Consider the following 27399-nt stretch of genomic DNA (forward strand, 5'->3'; position numbering starts at 1 on the left):
TAAGTAAGGCGGAAACTTGGAGTTTCCCGACTTAGGTTTCCCTTTATGTGAGATCATAGCATGATTAAGAGTCTAGAGAGAGATCTCCATTGTAATTTTCTTTCATTACACAATGAAGCAACTTCAGTAATTTCCTTGGACATGGCTCATCACATTTGCATATAGGAACAATGCATGCTAAATCTATGTGTGATATTGTTTAATTTTTGTTGTTATTCTTATTTACTTGATGTTCATTCTAACAAGTCACCCCTATAGGTTACTGGCATCCCTAGTACAGTCTCATGGAGTGAAGTGATGGAGGCCTATATCATCCATTATGAAGGCGAGATCAGGAAAACAATGCCGAGACCGATGGTATAATTATCTTGACCCCAATATCAAGGTTGTCTCCATTTCATTGCATCTACATTTTATTCTAATGAATAATGTTTTAGGATCTATCACAGGGTCTAATCTTATTATGCATCAAATGGTTTTCCCGTAGAAAGAACCTTGGACAAAAAGTGAAAAGTTAAACTTAATAAAAATGCATTCGAAGGTCGGAAATTAACCAATGGGTTAAAATCACTAAGGGGATCCCAAGTAGACCGGAAAATTGCATCAAGAACCACTGGTACACAATAAAGCGCAGCCTAGAAAAGGAGAACCACGACCATCCAAGTAGTTCATTGCAAGATTACATTAGAAGAACTTGTAACATAAAAAATGAAGGCAATGAGAGTGTTCTTAGAGACATTCAAGAAATACAAGGAAATGCAGATCCTAATGCCTTCTCTCCAAAAGAATTATTCTTTGAACAAGGGGAGTCTTCTCATGGGGAGAATAACAATGAGACACTCTCAGACAAAGAAGCTGAGGGTAACAATGCTTTGAATGCTCCTCCATTGCTTGGGCTAGAAGATTTCACCCTCATGAATCGAAGCGTTGCTCAGGGATATAATGACATATTTCAGAGCATTCTCAAAGACATTCAAGAAACACAAGGAAATACAGCTCTTAATGCCTCCTCTCTAGAAGAAATATTCATTGAACAAGGGGAGCCTTCCCATATGGAGGAGAACAATGAGGCACTCTTATACAAAGAAGTTGAGGGTAGCAATGTTCCTCCATTGCTTTGGCCAGAAGATTTCACCCTCAAGGATGGAAGGGTTGCTGAGAGATACAATGATATATTTCAGAGTGTTCTCAAAGACATTCAAGAAACACAAGGAAATGCAGCTTCTAATGCCTCTTCTCTAGAAAAAATATTCTTTGGACAAGGGGAAGCTTCTCATATGGAGAAGAACAATGAAGCATTCTTGGACGAAGAAGCCAAGAGTAATAATGTTCCTCCATTGATTTGGCCACAAGATTTAACCATCATGGATGGAAGTGTCACTGAGAGATACAATGACATATTTCAGAGTGTTCTCAAAGACATTGAAGAAACACAAGGAAATGCAGCTCCTAATGCCTCCTCTCCAGAAGAAATATTATTTGAACAAGGGGAGTCTTCTCATACGGGGAAGAACAATGAGGCACTATCTAACAAAGAAGCTAAGGGTGAGAATGTTTTGAATGCTCCTCCATTACTTGGTCCAGAAGATTTCACCCTCATGGATGGAAGTACTGTTGAGGGATACAATGACATATTTCAAGACCCTGATTTCTTGAACTTCATCTCTTCGCCTTCTTCGCACTGTAATCTTGGGTATGATTTGGAAGACCAAATCTAATGTACTTTGTCCTTTATTAGTGTGCAATGCGAATAGAACTGTTTTTTGGTGAAGCAAATGACATAATCATCATTAGTGTGCAATGCAGAGAAATATTGGCTGGCAAATTATGAATAAGTGAAACTTTTAAAATGGCTGTATATAGTAGCTATCCTTCACCTTATAGATTTGTAGAAAAGGCCATTACTCACCCATACATGTAGGATGATCAGATTTGAGTCGAATAGTTATCATATCAATAATTTTATTAAGATGAATTCGGATAATATCCTATTAGTTTTCAGATTCAAATGGATTGAATAGTCTCTAGATAGTTATTTTTCCTTATAGATAACATTAAATGAATATGAATGCATATTGAATGTGAATTTTCGATTTTCCGTTGACCACTTTATTGTTTTACTCACATAGTTTAAGGTTAAGATTTAATCATCCAAAAAAAAAAAAAAAAGGCTTAAGGTTAAGACTTTGGAGCTCAAAAACTATTTAGGTCACACACAATATATAGCTAGGCGACCTACAAATACGTGATATAATTAAAATTAAAAGTTAATAATGGATTTACAAATTTAAAAGTCATATTACTCTCAAGCTCTTTATTTACTATATGTTATGTAAGAGGGGCCACCACTTCTCAAGCTCTTTATTTATCATATCATTGTTTTCGTGAATTTCTATTGAAAATATAATTAAAACCAAAGATAAAAAAGATCAAGAGTGGAAGAGGGGTAGGTGTGAACTCTCTTAGAGTCTCAGGAGAAATCGTTTTCCATTTGATTCCTATTTGACTCACAAGCAAAGGCAACGTTATGTAATCAAATTGTGGAATACATAATTTATTAGCTTACCAAAAAATGAATACATTTATTACAAAATGCCTAAAATTAAAGTGGATACTTATTTTCCTTTTTTGGTAGAATTAAAGTGGATACCTTAACTGCTAATGCTACTGAAATAAATGTTATATTCCAACATTAGATTTGTATTTATGGTAAGTGCCATTAATTTTTATACACCCTCCCTAGCTACTTCTGTCTTCACCCCCTTATTGGCTTATTCCCATTCCCACCAACTTCACCACCTTCCTTTCTTGCCATCTTTGGTATTCCACCCTTTGGTCACAAAGAGTTCTTGAAATAAAATGTTTGCCTTAGAAGAAAAATGCCTCGCAAGAATATTCAAGAAGCCTTCGCCGGCCAAGAAGCTATGGACCTCTAAAGAGGATAGGTGATGAATTGTTAATTAAGACCACCATTTCCCTCCCACCTATCCACCGGCCCTAAGGTTGGATTAGCCGCCCCAAAGGAGGGGAACGGCTCCACACCACATAGAAAGTATGGGTCTGAGGTCCTCCCTTTGAAATCTTGGGGTTTTGAGTGTTAGAATGGGACCCTCAGCCCTTGTATGACATGGAGGCATCCCACTACCCTAGGAAGAGGTGGACCTCATCAGGTAGAAGTCTATACTCCTCTAACACTTCTTCACCACCCATTAAAAGGTGGCCCATTGAAAGTTCTTTTTTCTTATTAGAATTCAAAGGCGGACCCCACGCCTCATGTGTGATGGAGAGGTAGAGTAAAGAGTTTAAATCACTTCTCCATCAAAGGAGAGATTTGTGCTCCCCTATTACATCTCCACCACATAATAGGGGTGGGACCGCTTAGAGATTCTATCTCTGATTCATTTTGTCAGTACTTAGAGATGAGCCCTACTCCTATTATACAATGAGATAACATCAAAGGAGCACATACCTTCACCATGAAGAGTAGAGGATCCAAAGGGGTGTGTGGTGGAGCACAAACCTCTATCATGATGGGTCATCCCAACACATTCCCTGCTTGAGCATAGTGCGTGTATACTGGACTTTGCTTCAGTCCTGCGCATTTAACACACAGGACCGTCAAACAAATCGCTTTGGTTGGTTGGATAGGAATCCCGGTCGAGATTTTGATCCAACGAATCGAAATCTCGCTTGATTGTTAATGTGCATGACTGAAGCAATTTCGTTGTATATCCCCCACCTGCTCTTCTATTTCATGTGATAAATGGGTGCTTTTGTTGAATGAAAAAAGTATATGTAACTTGGATAAAACCAACAAGAGAAACAAAAAAAATGAAAACATAGAAAGCCAACATAACTCTGAAACTATTCTAAATTGATAAAAATCCAATACACAAATTGCTGGGATCTTTGGTACACTCCCATGGAGAGCGACGGGGTTTTATAGCGTCATTGATGATGTCTAGGTCAGGAAAACAGTGCAGGGAGCGATGGCATAATCACCTTCGCCCCAATATTAAGGTTGTCTCCATTTCATGTTGACTGCATGTTCTTTTTGCTAGTTGCATGGTAATTTATTTTTAAATTTTACATGAATAAAATGGAATTCCTTTCTTGTAGAAAGATGCATGGAGCATAGATGTTGGGGTAATTGTATTACAAATTCTTCAAATACACAAAAATGAAATTGCAATACAATTGAGAGATGAAGATCTTTAGCAAATCCGGAGAGCTTGAAGTTGCAACCGAATTAACCACCGATCGATGAGGTTGAGTCACACCTTGAGTGATGTCTTTAAGGTAATTGATGCACCCTACTACTAAGGGTTCTTCGCACCACCACCTCCAAGATAAAGCAACCTCCAACTATAAGATAAGGTAGTTCTTCTAGTCCCTTCAAGGAGCCAAAAGCTAGAGCACAACACTTAGACAAATTCAAAGAAAGAAATTAACTTTGTAACACAAATAATGTGAGAGTGAGGAGTGTCTCAATTGCACACCACATGCAAGGAAGGGTTGGGTTTATATAGGCCCAAACCTCACCTTACACCCCTTAGGATTCTTAAGGCATAAATTGGACTTAATCCATTCAATAACCTCAACCCCACTCATGGTAATGGCCATGAATAGTCATGAAGTTGAAATGAGAAATGAAGGTCAAGAATTAGAATTGAGTAAATTCCATCATTCAAGTAAGCCCACCTCATCACCATGATCAAGATCTTTAAGACCCATGACCAATGTCATGAAGAGCCTCATAACCAAGGTCATGAAGGGCCTCCTTTACTCATGATGCCTCATTACCACCCTTTCCTCATGGGTCCTGTTGTAACTAAAATATCCATTGCCGGTTCGTACCGGTCAAACCAATCTCAATCGGGTTCAATTGAGATATAAAGCTAAGATGATCGAAGACGTTCAAAGAGGAGCAATGATCTGATGGCCATGGTTAAAAGAGTATTATAAGCGGGAAAGTCAGTATAAAAGCGAGGGAAGATCCGTGAGAAGGTAAGTCTCTAGAATCAACCAAAACCCTAAACTCACTCTGATTGAACTCCATACTAGCGTTCCAAAAGCTCCAGAAAGAGCACGGTGAACACCATTGACTCCATATTGACTAGATCGTCGGAGACGAGACGCCGATCAAGACGATCGGCTCCGTTTCTTACTGTGATTCTGTTTTCTTTCAGGAGTGAGAGGTTGATTGATCAAGGAGCAAACCAGATCGAATCAGATCCGAGGAGTTCGGTGCGAGAACTTCGGTTCAAGGCGATCGACAAAAGTAGCACCAACATTTGGCGCCGTCTGTGGGAACACAAGTCAGAACAGAAGCTATGGCTCAATCACCTGAGCGAGAGGAGGAATTACCGATAGAAATGGCGGAAACAAGCCGAGGGGAGCCAAGGAGAGTAAATCCAAAAAGAAGAGCGAGAGAAGTGGTTCCGATGCCGCAAATTCCAGTGATGCAAACTCGACAAAGGCAGAGAATGCTGGAAGATCATTCTCCGTCTCGTCCAACTGATCAGTTTGAAAGGCAAGAGAAACAATTAGCAGATACATTGGCGACATCTCGTCCAGAGTTAGATCCAAATCTAATTGCGGAGCGGTTTGAGAGCATGCAACATCAAATACTGGAGACACAAAATCTAATGAGAACTTTCATCAAGCAGATCGGAGTACATCCTGAGGAGAGAGTTCCGGTTTTGTCAGTTGGAAAATCTCGAACTCTTTCCCGAGCAAAAGCGACTTCTGTCCCAAACTCTCAGGTTCAAAAATCAGGAGGAAGTCGAAGGAGATCATTTCTGAAGGAAGGATCAGGAGAAAGTGCAGATCCAAACTATATTCCACTAGAGACTGAAGATCGAGAATCGTCCAAAGATGATCAATTGAGTCATATCTGGAGCAAAAAAAGCAGGAGCGTTGGGAATTGGAGAGATAAGAGAGAAACAGGAAGATCAGGAGATTGCAGATCTGAAGTTTATGGATCGGAAATCAGCAAAAGATTTCGCGTCCTCGATGATCAGATCCAACGATTGGTGAATAAAGATGGCGGAGAAAATACTGAGGAAATAATGAACCAGAATCCATTTGCTAAAGACATTATGTCAGCACCATTGCCGCGCAATTTTAAACTTCCGACATTCACGATGTACGATGGAAGTACAGATCCAATGGAGCACCTGGCTCAGTTCAACTCTGTTATGATGCTAGCAGGTAACTCTGATATTTTAAAGTGTCGTTCATTTCCATCTTCCCTGAAAGGATCTGCAACAACCTGGTTCTTCAGCTTATTGCCAGACTCCATTAAGGATTTTAAGGATTTGACGAAAGTATTCTTGTCAAGATTCCAAAGTAGCATGAAAAGCGACAAAAATCGATGGATAACTTGGCTGCGAATCCGCCAAAAATCGGGAGAATCAGTTCGAAATTATATGAAGAGATTCAATCAGGAGTCAATTCAAATTAAAAATTTGAATGAGGCGGTGGCATATGACGCTATGTTCAGAGGCCTAACAGATGAACATCTTCTGGAATTCCTGATTATGAATAAACCAGCAAACATAGCAGAATTGACGACTCGCTGTAATCAGTATGCAAATATGAAAGACATCCTCCAAGCAAGAAAAGAAACTGATAGCAGTGGAGTTAAAAGAAAAGATGAGGGAGTGGTGAGACCTGATCAGAGAGATCAGAGAGAACGAAGGAACAGCAGGAGCTTTTCAAAAAATATTCCTGATCGTCAATACAGAAGGGATATTCCCAAACCATTCCAAGAAAACTACACTCCTCTCAACGTAAGAAGATCGGAAATTCTGATGCAAATCCAGCACCAGGGATTTATGAAATGGCCATTACCTATGATAGCAAAGGCGGATGAAAGAAATCCGAATAAATTCTGTAGATATCACAAAGATCATGGTCATGATACTGATGACTGCAGAATTCTAAAATATGAAATTGAACGACTGATCAACCAAGGAAGATTAGATCAGTATGTTCAAAAAAGAAATGGGGGAAACAGAAGAAATGTTGCTGATCAGCCGAGAAGGTGGAACAATCGAACACCAGCAAGAGAAGAACAAGCCAAGGGAGATTTTCAGTATAACTCTCCAGAGGAAAATACTAAACAACGGGAAAATCGGCAGATTCAACGAAGCGATCCCCCGTCATGACCATCCTGGGAAGTTTGGACTTAAATTCAATTTCAAAATCTAAGGCTCATGCCAGGTATGTGAATTCTATTGAATCTCATGTTATTCCTAGAAGAATCAAAATGATGAAGGAAATAGTCTTCACGGAGGAAGAAATGGAAGGAATTCAAGAGCCACACGATGACGCAGTTGTGATAGTCATTGAGGTGGCGAACAGAGATATTCATAGAGTTCTGGTAGACACAGGATCATCTGTAGACATCATGTCTTACGAAGCTTTTCAACGATTGAAGTTGGATACGGTCAAGATAAAACCTTGCAATACAAGACTATTTGGATTTTCTGGAGAGTCTACTTCGGTAGAGGGAACTGTGGAACTAACGATAACACTTGGAACACATCCACAAACGGTAACTACAGTTACCAAATTTTTGTTAATTAAAAGTCTGTCAGCATACAATATAATTCTGGGGAGACCAACGTTGAATACTATTGGTGCAATAATTTCGACAAGACATTTGAAGGTCAAATTTCCAACAGAAAGTGGCGTTGGAGAATGCAAATCAGATCAGAAAACTTCAAGGCAAAGCTACACAACTTTTTTGAAGGATTCGAAAGCACAAGGTAAGGCACTTGCCTTTACTGTTGAAGTTACAGATAATAGAGATGAGGAAAAAATTCAAAGAGGTGAACCAGTAGAAAAGCTAGAAAAAATTTGTTTTGATTTGGAGAATCCAGAAAAAGGGACCATGATAGGAGCTGATCAGAGCGGTCAGGATAAGCAACAATTGAAAGAATTTCTCCAGCAAAACGCAGATGTCTTTGCCTGGTCAGCACAAGACATGCCAGGTTTAAGTAGGGAGGTAGCAGAGCATTGTTTATGGATAGATAAATCTATCAAACCAATGAAGGTAGACGAAGGAATTTCTCATCGAGAAAAGCATGATGCAATTAAGGTTGAAGTGGACAAACTTAAGAAATCCGAGTTCATTGAGCAAATCGAGTGCCCAAGGTGGTTAGCAAATGTGGTAATGGTGAAAAAACATAATGGAAAATGGCGAATGTGTGTAGATTACACTGATTTGAACAAGGCATGTCCCAAGGATTGCTATCCTTTGCCACGAATCGATCAGCTAATCGATGCCACATCAGGTCAGCAGATGTTGAGTTTTATGGATGCCTATTCAGGATATAATCAAATTCTTATGAAAAAGGAGGATCAACCTCACACAAAGATTCATGACCAATCGGGAAAGCTATTGTTATAAAGTTATGCCTTTTGGGTTAAAAAATGCTGGTGCAACATACCAAAGGGCAATGAACAAGTCTGTCATTGATCAAATTGGAAGAAATATGGAGGTTTATGTAGATGATCTTCTTGTAAAAAGTCAACTTAAATCTGATCATCTCGTCGATCTGAGAGAATGCTTTGATGTATTGAGGAGAAATGGAATGAGACTCAATCCTGAGAAGTGTGCATTTGGAGTTTCATCTGGTAAATTCCTAGGTTTCATGGTCACACGTAGGGGCATTGAAGCAAATCCAGAAAAAATCAGGGCTATCTTAAATATGACAGCTCCCAGTAGTATGAAGGAAATTCAAAGCTTAACAGGAAGAGTTGCAGCATTAAGTAGATTTATATCCAGATCAGGAGATAAGTGTGCACCATTCTTCAAGGCTTTGAAGAATCTAAATGCACTCAACGAATTCAAATGGTCGGAGGACTCTCAAAATTCATTTGAAGAGTCAAGAGGAGGTTGACCAGATCCACCGTTTTATCTCGACCAAAGCCCGGAGAAAGCTTGCAGATATATCTATCTTCTTCAAAGGCGGCGGTAAGCGCGGTGTTAATCCGGGAGGAAGGTACTTGTCCAAAATCCTATCTACTTTGTAAGCCCTACATTGTTAGATGCGAGAATCTAGATATCGGAATTTGAGAAACAGGCTTTCGCCTTAATAATAGCAGACCGAAGCTCCGGCCCTATTTTCAAGCTCATCCAATTATCGTTCTTACTAACCGGCCTTTAAAGAAAATACTGCATAAACCCGATCGCGCAGGAAGAATGGTATCATGGGCGAGGAGAGTTAACGAGAACATGATATAGATTATAGACCTAGAACTGCAATAAAGGCACAAGTTTTGGCTGATTTTATTGCTGAAAGTATTTCATCACCAGAGGAGGAAAAAGATTCTAGTAAGGCATCTTCTGTATGGACCTTGCATGTAGATGGGTCAAGTCATTCGCAGGGATCAGGAGCGGGAGTGATTTTACAAAGTCCGTTCGGATTTGTAATTCAAAATGCACTTCGGTTTAATTTTCATGCTTCAAACAACGAAGCAGAATATGAAGCTCTTATTGCAGGATTACGACTAGCTAGATCTCTCTGTGTTCAAAGCATCGAAGTAAAAAGTGATTCAGAACTGGTGGTCAGTCAAGTCACGGGAGCGTATGGTGCGAAAGATGATCGAATGGTCAGCTGTCTTAAAAAAGTATCACAATGTAAGGAGTGGTTCACACAGTTCTCAGTCACAAGGATATCTCGAAATCAAAACAATGAAGCAGATTCTCTGGCAAAATTGGCATCCGCAAAGTCTGTTTCTATTCCACAAACTGTATATTATGAGGAGCTAGATATTCCGGCATATTCAGAGCCAGAGATAATGGAAATTGATGCAGAGATATCTTGGATGGATCCTATTATGCAATATCTAAAAGATGGTATTCTTCCTGAAGATAGAGAAAAGGCCAGAACTGTAAAAAGAAGAGCTGCCAGGTTTATTCTAAAAAATGGGTTATTATATAAAAGAACAGTTTCTGGGCCACTGTTGAAGTGTTTGGGACCCTCTGATGCTCTTTATGCTCTATCTGAAGTTCATGAAGGAATTTGTGGAAACCACTTAGGTGGGAAAGCTTTGGCATATAAAATTTTAAGACAAGGATTTTATTGGCCACGAATGCAATCTGAGGCAATTGAGTATGTAAAAAGGTGTCATCAATGCCAGATTCACGCACCAATTCAGAACCAGCCAGCAGAGCAGCTAACATCAATCCTTAATCCTCTCCCATTTGCTATGTGGGGTATGGATTTGTTGGGACCTTTTCCTGTTGCAGCTGGAGGGAAAAAGTTTGTGGTGGCTGCAATCGATTATTTTACGAAATGGGTAGAAGCAGAAGCCTTGGCAACAACTACCACGAGTCAAATCGAAAAGTTCTTCAGAAATCATGTCATATTCAGATATGGCCTACCAAAGATTCTACTTGACCGATCACGGACCACAATTTGACAATGAGAGATTCAAGGAATTCTGTGCAGATTATCATATTGAATGCAAACACTCATCTGTAGCGTATCCTCAATGCAATGGCCAAATTGAGGTAACAAACAGAACACTTTTGCAGGGGATAAAAAAGAGACTGGATGAAGCGCATAGTCTGTGGATTGATGAACTACCTCATGTATTATGGGCATATAGGACTACGGTCGAACCCCAACAGGTGAAACACCTTTCAGACTGGCGTATGGATCAGAAGCATTGGCTCCAGTGGAAGTTATGGTGGGATCAAATAGATATGAAGAATTTGATCCAATAACTAATGAAGAGGGACTACGGGAAAACCTCGAATTTTTAGATGAAGTCAGAGAAAAGGCCTTATACCGTAATATGGAATATCAAAGGAGAACAGCAGCGTATTATAATGCTCGAATCAAACATAAATCTTTCAGAGTAGGAGATTTGGTTTTGAGGAAAAAATCAGCGTCAGATCCAAGGAATTGTGGAAAGCTTTCTGCAAACTGGGAGGGACCATATGTGGTAACAAAAACTGTGAGCAAAAACACATACTGGCTGAAGGACTCTCATGGAAGTTGTTTGAAACGACCGTGGAATGTAGTTCACCTTAAGAAATATTATCAGTAGAAAGAATTTTCTTGTATTCTTGGAGAATGCATTTTATTAAGTAGGGTCATCCAAAGTTTCTTTCTCGTTATTAAACCAAGGAACATTAATGTGAACCAGTTTCTTCTGATCAAGCCATATCAACGCTGATCCAGGGTCATTCCTTCCGAGGATGATCCCGACTTTCCGAAGTCAGGCCCAAGTGGCCAGCCTTCCGAGGCCTGGTCATGCTTTCCGAAGCTGATCACGGATCATTCCGTACCGAGGATGATCCCGACTCTTCGTGAGTTAGGCTCAAGTAGCCAGCCTTCCGAGGCGTGATTATGCTAGCTGATCCGGATCATTCCGTGCCGAGGATGATCCCGACTCTTCGTGAGTTAGGCTCAAGTAGCCAGCCTTCCGAGGCCTGGTCATGCTTTCCGAAGCTGATCACGGATCATTCCGTACCGAGGATGATCCCGACTCTTTGTGAGTTAGGCTCAAGTAGCCAGCCTTCCGAGGCCTGGTCATGCTTTCCGAAGCTGATCACGGATCATTCCGTACCGAGGATGATCCCGACTCTTCGTGAGTTAGGCTCAGGTAGCCAGGTCACGCTCAGCTAATCACGGATCATTCCTTTCGCGAGGGTGATCCCGGATTGTTCCTTCCGAGGAATGATCCCGACTTTCCGAAGTCAGACCCAAGTGGTCAGCCTTCCGAGGCCAGGTTATGCTTTCCGAAGCTGATCATGGATTGTTCCTTCCGAGGAATGATCCCGACTTTCCGAAGTCAGACCCAAGTGGTCAGCCTTCCGAGGCCAGGTTATGCTTTCCGAAGCTGATCATGGATTGTTCCTTCCGAGGAATGATCCCGACTTTCCGAAGTCAGACCCAAGTGGTCAGCCTTCCGAGGCCAGGTTATGCTTTCCGAAGCTGATCATGGATCATTCCGTACCGAGGGTGATCCCGACTTTCCGAGTCGACTCAGGTAGCCATCTTTCTAAGGCATCATTTGGATCGAGTACGACGGAATTAATCAGAAAGTAACTCAAGGATCAGGTTACATTGAAGTCTGTTAATTAAAGCTCAAAGGTCAGATCAGGTATTAAATCAACATCTCAAGCTATCTGATCAGGTATTTTCAGCAGTATATATATAATATGAAAATAATCACAATAGAAGGAGGGAAGAAAATTTCATTCACATAAAAGATGGACGAGTAAAAAAGAAGAAGAAAAACCCTCATATGCAAAAGAGGTAGGCAAAAAAGAAAAAGGTAATGGTTAACAATAGCCTTAAAGAAAGAAAAAGGTAAGTCCATAAAGCAAAAAGAGTGTTTTCTTCATATGTGTGATTTTGTAGATGGATCAACATCTGTAGCATTATCAGACGGATCAACATCAACAGCATCATTAGCAGCAATATCTTCATCTCCTTGAGCAGGTAAATTGTCATCATCATTATCATCCCAACCCACTCATGGAATGATCGGGCCGAGCTGGAGGAGTCACTCATATCATCATCGAAATCATCCCTCGATGAACAATCGAATCGGGATGCTTCGATTCCTAAGATCAAAAAAGGTTCTAGAAGGGAGAAACTCTGGAGGTAACAACTTGAAATCTAAACTAGGGTGAGTCTTAAGGATCTCTGAAAAAATTTGGTCAGAGCAGTCCTTTACCATATTTTTGCAAAACCCTAGGAAAGTCGGATTATCTCCAACTTCCTTTATAGAGGAGGTAACCGAGTTTAAAACTATCTGGCTCTCATTTTGTATTCTTCTCTTTTCAATTTCAAACTGTTTCCTCTCTGCCTCTAAGTCTTCATGCAGCAAAGTTTTGAATTTCAAAGTTTCATCCAGGAGTGCATGAAGGTTTTCTTTCTCCTTAGAAACTAAATTAAAGGAAGCATTGAGATTATCCTTTTCCACTTGTCATCTCATTCAGCCTTGACTCCAAATCATTATTCTTATCTTCCAAAGTAGACTTCTCCAGCAGAATTGAACCGAAGGCTTTCACATGATATTCTTGTGCCAACTCTAAAGCAAGTATTCAGCTTCTCAATCTCATCAAACTTCTCCTGGAGTTCATTCTTTTCCTTCTCAACGCTTTGTGACCGGACCAAGGCTCTGGGTCGCCTTTCCTTTAAAATCTTCTCTTTCACCTGTGGCAATTTTGGCCCCGTCAAGGGCATCATCCTTTAACATTTTAAGTTGAGAAAGCTCATTCCTATGATTCAAAACGGCTTCTCTCAACATAGAAACTTCTTCCCGCAATTCAAGACAATGGTCGAGCAAATTTCATAATCATTATGCAAACTATCAAGATCATTCATCAAATCTATTTCTCCGAACTCACTCTTGTTAATTTTCTTTTCGAAGATCCCAATTTTCTTCGAAGATCCCGTACCTCATTAACCAATTCGAAGTTCTTCTTGATCAGTTCGACATTTTCCCCGAGACAAAGTTTTCTCTCTCTCCAACACTTCAGAAAATGCATTGAAGGCAGCTCCAAAACATCTGTTTATCAATCAATATATATATACATTAAAGACAATATAGATAATCAGATCAAAAGTGAATTAGTTTTAAATAAATAAAAAGAAGGAGAGGTCTAATTCTTACCCCACCCATGAGAATAAAGATCAGAATCGGACATCCGTGCAAGATTCTTCTTGTCGCGAGGAATTCCCGCCTTTTGTACCCCATTCTCCGGCAGCCTCCCAATTACGGGCCGGGTCGTGTGATTTTCTTTTAAAAACCACTCAGGGTGGAAAGGATTCCCAGAATCAGCATTGCTCATGGTATCATCAACCTGATCAGGGGCTGGTTGGAGATCAGCTACCCCAAGAATATTCTCAGGATTAACATTCACTGCAGCATCATTTGAACCAGTCTGCATGATGATATTTTCTTGATCTTCATGAGGGACAATTACCACGAGGGCTTCAGGAGGGACAGGATTATTCTCTGGGAGAACTACTTCATGAATTCCATGGGAAACATTTTGGTTATTATCCTCCAAAGGAGGAACATCTTCATTACTTCTCTCAGGAGGAGGAACATCTTCATCATTTTTCTCAGGAGGGGGAACATTAGTATCTGGGGGAGCAAGAACATTGGTATCTGGAGGAGCAGGAACATCAGTATCTGGGACAGCAACATCCAACACAGGGATGGACAAAGGTAAAACGGAAGCGGAAATTTCATTTACACGGTCTTCGGCAACAACATCCAAGGGAGAGACAGGAACATCAATATTTTCATCACATAGTTGATCGGCTATTTCTTCAATAATACCACTTGCAAGATATGTTAGTATGTCTTCAGCAATTTTCTTCAGATGGTCAGAAGAATAGTCAAATAAATCCTTACCTTGACCTTCGTCCTCAACCATTTTTTCTGGGAAGACAGAAGTATCATGAGGAATTTCTTCACATGGATTATCTTCAACAACAGGAACTTTTATGGGGGCAGTATGAATTTCTTTTCTTCTTTTCTTCTTCTTCTTTGAGCCAGATGGGCCCTGGTCAGAGACTGGACCTGTAGACCTAAGTCTACATCTCAGTGTATTGGAGGATCTGGAGGTCCTCATCTTGGGACCAGGGATTTCACTTGCAACTGTTTTCACAATTTGCACATCAGCATCTTCTCTGATGGCACTTTCTGGAGCCGGGGTAGTTTCCTCTTGATCAGGGGAATTTCTCTTAGCAGTTTTTCTCTTCGAAGGATGACGGGCAGTATGTTTTCTTTTCTTGGAGGGTTTAATGACCCTAGAATCAGACTTCTTTTCTTCCGAAACACTTCTCCGTAAGTCAGCAACATTAAGGATGGGACGAGCAATTACTTCTGATGGCAAAAATATATGATAATGAGTAAGGATTACAAAAGGATAGAAAGGTATACAACAGTTATTATCTTTACCTGGAAAAAGGCCATGACTAATGAGACCTGCATCCGTCTTCAACTTGGCCGCATCTATGGGAGTTCCAAATGAATCATTCTCCAGGTTATTCGGTCATATTCAGTAAGCACAGGACGTACTTTTAGAGGAGATAAGGATTCCAAGGAATGAAGACACCATCGAGACCGGAAGTTTGGATTTGGAATAGCGCAGAAGAAGTATTTTTCCCGCCATTGCTTATTGTCATGGGGAATGGAGGAATCAATGAAAATTTTGGATTCTCTCCCCAGTTCACCCAAAATGCAGGTTCTTCTGGCAAAATGAAGATATCCGCGTTCGCGGGATACTTTCAAGGTGTAATAATTTCTGAAGAGATCAACAGACGGGACACGATTCATCTGAAGAATTAACGCAAAAAAACAATAAACCAGCCTCCAACTATTTGGAGTAAGCTGAGAAGGACAGACATGATAATAGTCTAACAAAGATTGAACTATGGGAATCAGCGGGATTCTAAAACCTGAATCAAGGTGATCAAGGTAGATGGTGATAACACCAGGATCAACTGAGTAAGGACGGTCGGAGGAGTCGGGAACCCATACTCTAGCATCAGAAGGAAAATGGTAACTTTCCAAATAAGAATCCAGGGAGGATTTCTTTATCTTAGTGGGATACCATTCAGGACCGGCATGCTTTGGGTCCATTTTTTCTCTGGACATGTTGACAGGAGTATAAGGAAGGATGGCTTCATCATGAGCATACGGGACCGGTTTCCAATCTGAAGGATCATGTTGAGAAGAGGAAGAAGCACCGAGACACATTTTTCATTTGCTTTCTGTTTGAAGGTATATCAGGTTGGGAAGAGATACTGGGTACTGAAGGATTGGAAGCAGGTTCCATGGCGGAGATAAGCAAGGAAGAAGAAGGAAATTGAAAAGGTAAAATCTGAAAAGGAGTAATAAAGAAGTTAGCAGATAGGTATGTTGGTGTTCGCGAAGAAGAACAGAGTACGGAAAGGAAAAGGCGACAGTTGATAGATATATATAAAGAATTAGAGAGGATTTCTTGAAAGGAGGGGGAAATACACGATGGTCCAAAATCAATGGTCATTACCTTTCGTAACCGACGCGTGGGATTAATCAGCTAACGCATGAAAAACAACAGTTGAAAAAATGAAGATGATGTGTGAAAAGACAAGGGAGCAATATGATGGTAATGCATGGGAAAAAGATGAAGTCGTTGATCAAAGCGGGTAACGCTAAGGAAGTTAAAAAGTTGTATTTGAAAATTCAGAAAAGATCTCGACAAGACAAGTGATTTCAGCCGGTTTTAAGATAATTTGGGGGCTGAATACAAGAATATAATGTCAACCAATACGAAGGACATGATCTCATGAGAGATATAATTATAAGCAGATTTTCAAGATAATGATGATATGATGCAGTAACTCGTCATCAAGGTTTTGAAGAAACCGAGAATTACCTGGGGAAAAGACATAAGTAGCTGGACAAGAGATGCTGTGTGTTTTTTATGAAAAGGATAAAACCTCCTGACCAGAGTCTCATACAAGCTCGACCTGATCAGCAGGCTTGGGGGCTTATGTTGTAACTAAAATATCCATTGCCGGTTCGTACCGGTCAAACCAATCTCAATCGGGTTCAATTGAGATATAAAGCTAAGATGATCGAAGACGTTCAAAGAGGAGCAATGATCTGATGGCCATGGTTAAAAGAGTATTATAAGCGGGAAAGTCAGTATAAAAGCGAGGGAAGATCCGTGAGAAGGTAAGTCTCTAGAATCAACCAAAACCCTAAACTCACTCTGATTGAACTCCATACTAGCGTTCCAAAAGCTCCAGAAAGAGCACGGTGAACACCATTGACTCCATACTGACTAGATCGTCGGAGACGAGACGCCGATCAAGACGATCGGCTCCGTTTCTTACTGTGATTCTGTTTTCTTTCAGGAGTGAGAGGTTGATTGATCAAGGAGCAAACCAGATCGAATCAGATCTGAGGAGTTCGGTGCGAGAAACTTCGGTTCAAGGCGATCGACAAAAGTAGCACCAACAGGTCCCACACACTAACAAAATAATTAAATAAAAGAAATGCAAAAACTAATTTTTGAAACTTAATATAGATTTTTAATAAAAAACCTAACAATAGAAGAGGAAATAGCTTTGATCAAGGCACAAGCCGAAATCAGAAACCATTGGGTTGAGATTGCGAAAAGGATCCCCTGAAGAACTGGGAATTCAGTCAAAAACCTTTGGAGGGCAATCAAATGTAAGCAACAATCACAACTGAAGATTGATTTGAAGAAAACCAAGTATCATCCAAGTTCGTTGCTACAAGACTACGTCAAGAGTAGTACTTGTAAGGTGACAAAAAAAGGCATGAAGAACATTCTCAAAGATGAAGAAGAAACCCCCCAGGGACTTGCTGTTCCAAATGCTCCTCTTGCACAACCTGAGCAAGGAAATGGTCCCCATCATATGGAGAAGAAAAAGAGTGCAGTTAATGAAGCTGAGAAGAACGATGTCTGCAATGCCACTCCAGAGCTTCAGCCAGAAGAATTCCTCTTCATGGAGAAGATGAATGATGAAAACGATTTCATGTTTGAAGACCTAGAATTATTCTTCCCATTCTAGTCACCTTCTTTGTATTGGATAATTTTTGTTCTCTTATCCCCCTCCCCCCACCCCCCCCCCCCCAAAAAAAAAAAAAAAGGAAGAAGAAAGAAAAAGAAAAAGAAAAAGAAGAAGAAAATTTTCGTTCTGGTTAGACAATTGACATCCTAGGTTGAAATTCAGTCCTCCCATCTTAATCAAAATTAATGAAGTGAAATTAATGAATCAACTAGGTGAATTCAATGGCCAAGAAATTTTATTTTTATTGGACAGATGAAGATTTGTCATATCATTCAGACCTAATAAATAATAAAATCAAAATATTCAAGAAGAATTTAGTAAAATTATTAAAATTAAAGAATTGGACAGATGAAGTTTTTTTTATTTTAATGTTTGGATCAAAAATCACATTTATGTCAAAATGGAGTATATTTTTTATATTTCAAACAAGAAAACAAAAATAAACTCGAATCAAAGGTAATTGTTAATGTTAGTTGTTAAACAAATAATAAGCATGAAAATCTAAATTCATACGATAAAACAAATGCGGAAGCGAATATCTTTTATATACCTTCTGCCATTGATCCTACTAAAGATTTTGCAAATATAACAAAATGATTTAAAGGATTCTTCTGAACCCTAGCAAACCCAGAATGATGGTGTCTGACTTAATATCTTTGCTAGGTTCAGGGACCCTTTATATAACAATGGCTCACATACATTTTTTCATCAAAAACATCAACTGCCAATTCAATTGAGCACTTTAAGTGAAATTGGATTTATGATCATTTGTGAGAAGTAACAACATTTCATATTAACCCATAACTAATGGTCACTTATTTATGACATTTAATTATGGTTCAATTTATAAAGTATAATTTTATCCCAATAGAGGGATCATAACTTGTGAAATACAACATTCTCCCACTTGATCCCAATAAATCACAATGTGGGTTATCATATTATATCCACATTTATACTCAATGGACCAAAAATGCATGAATCATGGCGATAAGTCCTCTTAGCATGAGTATTATCTTCCATGTATTACAATGCATTTTCCTTCCAATCTGCTCATATTACTTAATGAATAAACCCTATGTTTATTCAAGGTCCAACAATATATGTTTACTTTCAAATAATGAATGTGTACACCGAAACTGAGAATAACAACATAATGAATAAGAGCTTCATCAAAGACCATTCATACAATGAAATCACATAATGGAACCAAGTCCCATTTTGACTACATGATCCTTAAAATTCTTTGGTGGCATGCCTTTAGTTAATGGATCAGATATCATCAATTCAGTGCTGATGTGTTCAATGACCACTTTGTTTTCCTTAACACGTTCCCTAACGGCTAAATACTTAATGTCGATGTGCTTGCTTCGACTACTACTCTTACTATTCTTAGCCAAGAAAACAGCAGCTGAATTGTCACAAAATATGTTTAGTGGCCTAGAGATAGAATCTACAATGCTAAGCCCATAAATGAAACTCTTCAACCATACACCATGTGAGGTAGCCTCAAAACAAGAAATGAACTCGGCCTCCATAGTGGAAGTAGCTGTCAAAGTCTGCTTGGCACTCCTCCATGATACGGCTCCACCAACGAGCATAAAAATATATCCTGATGTCGATTTACGAGAATCAATACAACCGGCGAAATCTAAATCACAGTAACCGACTACCTCTAGACTGTCAGTCCGTCTATACATAAGCATGTAATTCTTAGTACCTTGAAGGTACCTCATCACCTTCTTTGCAGCTTTCCAGTGGTCTATACCAGGGTTACTCTGATATCTTCCCAACATTCCCACAACGAAAGCAATGTCAAGTCTAGTGCAAACCTGAGCATACATCAAGCTTCCAATTGCAGAGGCATATGGAATGTTGTTCATTTGTTCCCTTTCTAGATTATTCTTCCGGCATTGGTTCAAAGTGAACTTGTCACCCTTTACAATGGGTGCTACACTTGGTGAACAATTCCTCATCCGAAATCTTTCTAAGATTTTATTGATATAGGTTTCTTGAGATAGACCTAAAATCCCTTGAGGTCTATCTCTATGGATTTTAATGCCAATGACATAAGAAGCCTCACCCATAGCCTTCATTTCAAAACTCTTAGAGAGGAATTGTTTCACCTCATGTAGAAACCCCTTATCATTGGTTGCAAGTAAAATATCATCAACATATTGTACAAGGAAACAAATTTTACTCCCACTAACCTTCTGGTATATACATTGATCAATGATGTTCTCTATAAAACCAAATGAAGAGATAACATCATGAAATTTTAAATACCATTGTCTAGAGGCTTGTTTCAATCCGTTTATGGATTTCTTAAGCTTGCAGACCAAATGCTCACCATTATTAGAAGTGAATCCTTCAGGTTGTTTCATGTAAACTCCTCCTTTAGATCTCCATTGAGGAACGCAGTTTTCACATCCATTTGGTGCAACTCCATATCAAAGTCGGTAACCAATGCCAAAATTATACGAAGAGAATCTTTCTTAGATACAGGGGAAAATGTGTCTGTATAATCAATTCCCTCCTTTTGAGTAAATCCTTTGGCTACGAGTCTGGCTTTATATCTCTCAATGTTGCCCAATGAGTTGTTTTTAGTCTTGAAGACCCATTTACAACTAATAGCCTTCATCCCGTTGGGCAACTCTACCAAATCCCAGACTCCATTAGATGCCATAGAATTCATCTCTTCCTTCATGGCATTGTACCATAGATTAGATTCATTGCAATTCATGGCTTGTAAAAACATTTCAGGATCATTCTCAGCTCCAATATTATAGTCAGATTCTTGTAAATACACTACGTAATCACTAGGAATTGCTAATTTCTTTATTCTCGTAGATCTTCTTAATGCTGCATTAATACCCTCCTGAGGAGGATGTTGTTCAACTGGTTGTTCAACAAGTTCTGGTAATTGTTGAACAATTGGATCTACTAGATCAACATCAGCAAGTTGCGGATCTTCAATGACCCGTTGCTCAACATTCGATTGTTCCAAAGGGGTGTTGTGAACAACAACCAATCTTAAACTTGAGGCTAAAGGGTGAATATCTGAATGATCTTTCTCAGAAACTAAGTCTTTGGATTGATCGCTCCCACTAACCAAGTCATTCTCAAGAAATTTTGCATTTCTTGATTCCACAATCCTAGTTGTATGAGATGGACAATAAATTCTATATCCCTTAGACCTTTCTGCATATCCAACAAAATACCCACTAATGATCCTTCGGTCCAGCTTCTTCTCATGTGGGTTGTAGATTCTTACCTCAGACGGGCATCCCAAACACGTATATGTCGCAAACTCGGTTTCCAACCCTTGAACAACTCAAATGGTGTCTGCGGGATAGCCTTAGTTGGAACTCGGTTCAATATATACACTGTCGTCTTAAGTGCCTAAATCCACAAAGACTTAGGAAGCTTGGAGCTATTAAGCATACTTCGCACCATGTCCATTAATGTTTGGTTTCTTCTCTTTGCTACACCATTCTGGTCTGAAGAACCAGGCATGGTATGTTGGGCAACTATGCCATGCTCTTCAAGAAACTTTGCGAATGGACCAGGTGCTTGTCCATTTTTAGTGTATCTACCATAATATTCTCCACCTCTATCTGATCTCATGATTTTGATGTGCTTTTCACATGGTTTCTCTACTTCAGATTTAAAAACTTTAAAGGCATCTAACGCCTCATACTTATTATGAAGCATGTAGAGATACATGTGTTGGGAAATGCCATGTCAACATTTGCCACATCAGCCTCTATTGGTTTTGATGATAATAAGCATGAATTACTAATGGCTATATTGAGTTATGATGTTTTAGTTCAAGATGAGAACAAGTGGACCAACTCCAAGTCAAAGCCATATGCAAGTCAAAGCCAAGATCATGCCAAGACAGACATAAAGATGGACATGAAGTCTAAGTCAAGATGACCATGCCAAGATGGACATGAAGACCGTTGCACAAAATCAAGTCGAAGACCAAGTCAAAGATCAAGACTTAGGCTAAATCAGGGCTTAGGACACCTTTGCATACACACACATGTAAATGCATCCATAATATGTAATCTATGTTACTAGAGTGACCTAGGACATGTTAGTAAGGTGTACAACGCTTAGGATTGTCAAAACGATCCAAAAATCCAAGCCATATCCCAGCCCAAAGTTGTTTAGAAAAACAGAGCCCAGACGGATGTTCGTCTGAGCAAACGGACGTCCGTCTGTTTTGATAACTCTGTTTCTCAAAAAACAACAGAAGGCCAGACGGAATTTCCGTCTGGCAGATGGATGTCCGTCTGAGCCAGTCCAGGTCAGACGGATGACCGTCTGGGCAGACGGATGACCGTCTGGGCAGACGGATGTCCGTCTGAGCCAGTCCAGGCCAAACGGATGTCCGTCTGGGCAGACAGACGTCCGTCTGACCCAGATTTGACTATAACGGCTAGTTTAAAGAGAATATCCTCTACAGCTGTTTGCAACGGATACTTTTGAGACGGATGACCGTCTGACCAGACGGACGTCCGTCTGGGCTGAAAAACAGGACAAAAAATATGTCCGTTTTCTATCCGTTGGGGATTGGGTTTTGGCACTCAAAGGTGCTCTATATAAACCCAATTCACCTCATTTGAGAGGAACAACACTCACACTTGATCACCCACTCCCCAAGTGATCCTAAAGCTCTCAAATTGCAAGAAAGCCTTGTGCTTTACCTTTACCTTCTCCCCAACCTTGAAGAACATACCAAGGTGTTAAAGTAAGCTTGTGGAAGTCAAGCTTGAGGTGATTGAAGGCTTTGGTGGTGCATGCATTTCATATCTTGAGCATACAACTCTTATTGCATCACACACACACAAGAGGTAAAGTGTCACACCTCTTGTTAAGGTAACATCCTTCTCTTGTAACTGTTTTCAATTCTAGTCTAGGTAGATTAGAATTGGTTTTGGGTACTCTTGCCCGTGAACAAAGATTGGTTGGGTGCTCTTGCCCGTGAACAAAGATTGAAGAGGGTGCTCTTGCCCTAAGATAAACAAAGATTGTAAAGGGTGCTCTTGCCCCGTAACAAAGATTGTAAAGGGTTTGATCTCTACCCATTGTATTGAAAGAGAATCACTAGTGGAATACTCTCTTGAGTCCAAGAGAGGAGTGGACGTAGACTTGCAAAGTCGAACCACTATAAAATACTTTTCTTGTGGTTGCTTGTATTGTTTAGATTCATTTGAATTCTCAATTTATCTTGTATTTCCGCACAAACCGAAAAATTGGGACAATCCACTAGTTGCAACCTAATCACCCCCCTCTAGGTTGCACCAACAATTGGTATCAGAGCGGGAGCTCAAATTAAGATTGAAATCAATCTTTAAAAGAGTCAAAGATCATGGCCTTTCCTTTTTATGAAGTTCCTTCAAGAACCGAAGGTCTTAATACCTCTAGACCTCCATACTTTGATGGAGAAGACTTTGCCTATTGGAAAAATAGGTTTGAAGACTTTGTGTGTGCACATGATATCGATGTGTGGAACGTCATAACATGTGGACCAAATGAAGTTCTCAAAACAGATGAACATGGCCATAAGGTACCCAAACTTAGAGCCGAGTGGACTTCAACCGACAAGGTCAAAATTCAACTAAACCACAAAGCAAAAATGTTTTTGCAATGTGCGTTAAGTGAAAAAGTCTACAATAGATGTGGCATTTGCAAAAGTGCCAAAGAAATTTTTGATAAGTTGGTAGTCACATATGAAGGGACTGATCATATCAAAAGGATGAACCTAGACATCTACATGCTTCAATATGAAGAGTTTAAAATGTTAGATTATGAGGATATTACTTCTTTATTTAGTAGATTTACTAACATTGTGAACAAGTTGTATAGCCTTGGAAAAGAATTGGCAAATGAAGACGTAACTAGAAGAATTCTGAGAGCTCTTCCACCCTCATGGAGACCCAAAAGGACAGCAATTCAAGAAGCGAGGAATCTGTCTAAAATTACCATTGATGAGCTAATGGGATCTTTGCTAGCTCATGAAGCGGAGCTTGAAGAAGACAAGCAAGAAAGCGTGCAGCAGGATCGAAGGAAGAGGTCCATAGCTCTAAAGAGTGCCACCAAGGAAGAAGAAGAAAGTGAGAGTGAAGAAGAAGACTTGGACAGTGAGCTCTACCAAATCGCCAAAGAGTTCAAGAGACTTCTCAAAAAGAAAAGAGGGAAGCATCTTCACAAAGGAGAATCCTCTAAGGAGCACAAAGGTAAAGATCCTTCTAAGAAAAAAGGTTATGTTTCTAATGTCACTTGTAATAAGTGTAGGAAACCGGGCCACATCAAGTCCGAGTGCCCGAATATGGCTAACATATCCTACAACACAAGTGAGGAGGAAGAAGAGGAGGAGTCCAAGGAAGAAAGAATCAACTTGGCTCTAATGGCAAAGTCCATGGAAGAACAAGAAGACCTTGAGGTAAATTCTTCCCATAATCCTAATTCCATTAGCAATAATGATAAAGGATTAATAGATGACATTGATAGGGACAACTCATTTGGAGTATTGTTCAAAGTTATTAAGGACCCTGAAAAAGGGTATTAAGAAAGAGAATGTCATTCTCTTTCCTTTTATGCATTCATGTAGGGGGAGAGTGCATATGTGAGGGAGAGAAGTTGTTAGCTTATGCATTAATTCAGGGGGAGCATAAGTTAAGAAGGGAGAATTATTTGAGGGGGAGCACTTCATGCTTTTCCCGCTTTTGTCAATGACCAAGGGAGAGTTATTTGCGAAGAAGCATCTCCTATATTTTGTTGATAACAAAAGGGGGAGAAATTCTATAAATTATATAATTTTGAATTGGATAATTCATTAGCCCCTATATTGTTTGTTGATGACAAAAGGGGGAGAAAACCGCATGAATGAATTAGATAATAATTCATAGGGAAAACATGTCATAACATGCATATGAATGAGCATCGACTGCTATTAATGATCATTCATATTTTCCCTTATTCATGTGTTTGTCATCATCAAAAAGGGGGAGACTGTTGGAAAATGCCATGTCAGCATTTTGCCACATCGGCTTCCATTGATTTTGATGATAACAAACATGAAACTTGAATTCACCATGTTTTGATGATAACAAACATGAATTTGAATTCACTATGAAAAACATGTAAATAACATGTATATGAATGAGTGTTTATTTTCTATTAATTATCATTCTTATCTTCCAATCATTCATGTGTTTATCATCATCAAAAAGGGGGAGATTGTTGGGAAATGCCATGTCAGCATTTGCCACATCAGCCTCTATTGGTTTTGATGATAATAAGCATGAATTACTAATGGCTATATTGAGTTATGATGTTTTAGTTCAAGATGAGAACAAGTGGACCAACTCCAAGTCAAAGCCAAGATCATGCCAAGACAGACATGAAGATGGACATGAAGTCTAAGTCAAGATGACCATGCTAAGATGGACATGAAGACCGTTGCACAAAATCAAGTCGAAGACCAAGTCAAAGATCAAGACTTAGGCTAAATCAGGGCTTAGGACACCTTTGCATACACACACATGTAAATGCATCCATAATATGTAATCCATGTTACTAGAGTGACCTAGGACATGTTAGTAAGGTGTACAATGCTTAGGATTGTCAAAACGATCCAAAAATCCAAGCCATATCCCAGCCCAAAGTTGTTTAGAAAAACAGAGCCCAGACGGATGTTCGTCTGAGCATACGGACGTCCGTCTGTTTTGATAACTCTGTTTCTCAAAAAACAACAGAATTCCGTCTGGCAGACGGATGTCCGTCTGAGCCAGTCCAGGCCAGACGAATGTCCGTCTGACTCAGATTTGACTATAACGGCTAGTTTAAAGAGAATATCATCTACAGCTGTTTGCAACGGATACTTTTGAGACGGATGACCGTCTGACTAGACGGACGTCCGTCTGGGCTGAAAAACAGGACAAAAAGTGTGTCCGTTTTCTATCCGTTGGGGATTGGATTTTGGCACTCAAAGGTGCTCTATATAAACCCAATTCACCTCATTTGAGAGGAACAACACTCACACTTGATCACCCACTCCCCAAGTGATCCTAAAGCTCTCAAATTGCAAGAAAGCCTTGTGCTTTACCTTTCACCTTCTCCCCAACCTTGAAGAACATACCAAGGTGTTAAAGTAAGCTTGTGGAAGTCAAGCTTGAGGTGATTGAAGGCTTTGGTGGTGCATGCATTTCATATCTTGAGCATACAACTCTTATTGCATCACACACACACAAGAGGTAAAGTGTCACACCTCTTGTTAAGGTAACATCCTTCTCTTGTAACTGTTTTCAATTCTAGTCTAGGTAGATTAGAATTGGTTTTGGGTACTCTTGCCCGTGAACAAAGATTGGTTGGGTGCTCTTGCCCGTGAACAAAGATTGAAGAGGGTGCTCTTGCCCTAAGATAAACAAAGATTGTAAAGGGTGCTCTTGCCCTGTAACAAAGATTGTAAAGGGTTTGATCTCTACCCATTGTATTGAAAGAGAATCACTAGTGGAATACTCTCTTGAGTCCAAGAGAGGAGTGGACGTAGACTTGCAAAGTCGAACCACTATAAAATACTTTTCTTGTGGTTGCTTGTATTGTTTAGATTCATTTGAATTCTCAATTTATCTTGTATTTCCGCACAAACCGAAAAATTGGGGCAATCCACTAGTTGCAACCTAATCACCCCCCCTCTAGGTTGCACCAACAACATGTATCGTGAGTAATCATCTATAAAGGAGATGAAGTAATTCTGACTGTCCATATCTAGACAGCAAATGTCTGTATGTATGATTTCTAATAGTTTTGTACTCCTCTTGGCACCCTTCTTTGACTTGTTGGTTTGCTTTCCCTTTATGCAATCCACACAAGTATCATAATCAGTAAAATCTAAAGTACTTAATACTCCATATTTTACTAACCTTTTAATTCTCTCTAGGGAAATATGTCCTAATCTACGGTGCCACAACATAGAAGATTCCTTGTTTATAACACATCGCTTTATACTAGCATTATCATGAACATGCATCGCATCGCATTTGGTATTATCTTGCAAATTAATGCAAAAAAGACCATCAGACAAGGTACCATTCCCAATAATTTCAGATTTATATGATAAACTGAAAAATGAATCTGAAAAGTTATAGGAATATTCCAAAGGTAAAAGTGCTGAAATAGAAATCAAGTTTCTCGAAAAACTTGAAACATAAAAGGTCTTTTCTAAAACTAAGACAAAACCACTACTAAGAACTAATCTGCAAGTTCCAATAGCTTCCACATGCGATTGCAGCTTATTTCCTGAATAGATGCATCATTCACTTCCTACTAGCTTCCTGTGGTTGAGAAAATGCTGCAAGGAATTCGAAATATGGATTGTAGACCCAGAGTCAATCCACCATGTGTAATGACTTACATCTATCATATTAGATTCATAACAAACACAAGAGATATAAATACCTTTCTTTTCAAGCCAAGCCTTAAACTTAGCACAATCCTTCTTCATATGTCCCTTCTTTTTACAGAAGAAGCATTTGGATTCATTCTTAATGTCAGATTGGGGTGACATTTACCCTTTCCCTTCTACTTGCCTTGCCCTTTGAACTTTCCTTGTATGGCCAAATGAACACTTTCCCCTAATTCCATAGTCAATCGGCCTTCCTCTTGAACACACATGATCATGAGTTCATTAATTGACCATTTCTCCTTATGTGTGTTATAAGAGATTTTAGAAGGTCCATACTGCGGTGGAAGAGTGTTTAGAATAAAGTATACAAGGAAGGACTCAGATATATCAACTTCTAAATTT

At 39.6% G+C, this 27399-nt stretch overlaps 1 protein-coding gene across 1 annotated transcript; it reads left to right on the forward strand.

The window, feature by feature from the left end:
• The first annotated feature begins 23226 nt into the window (after nucleotides 1–23226).
• On the forward strand, nucleotides 23227–24159 carry LOC149010164 (uncharacterized). Its single transcript, XM_089162408.1, has one exon. The coding sequence runs from the start codon at nucleotides 23227–23229 to the stop codon at nucleotides 24157–24159; it is 933 nt and encodes a 310-aa protein (XP_089018534.1).
• Nucleotides 24160–27399: the final 3240 nt, after the last annotated feature.

This window comes from Hakea prostrata, chromosome 7, assembly GCF_041222555.1.
Source record: "Hakea prostrata isolate BN-2017 chromosome 7, UWA_Hpros_2, whole genome shotgun sequence".
NCBI lineage: Eukaryota > Viridiplantae > Streptophyta > Magnoliopsida > Proteales > Proteaceae > Hakea > Hakea prostrata.

Coding starts and splice junctions, on each gene's coding strand:
- LOC149010164 (XM_089162408.1), top strand. CDS start 23,227: ATGTTTTTGCAATGTGCGTTAAGTGAAAAAGTCTACAATAGATGTGGC.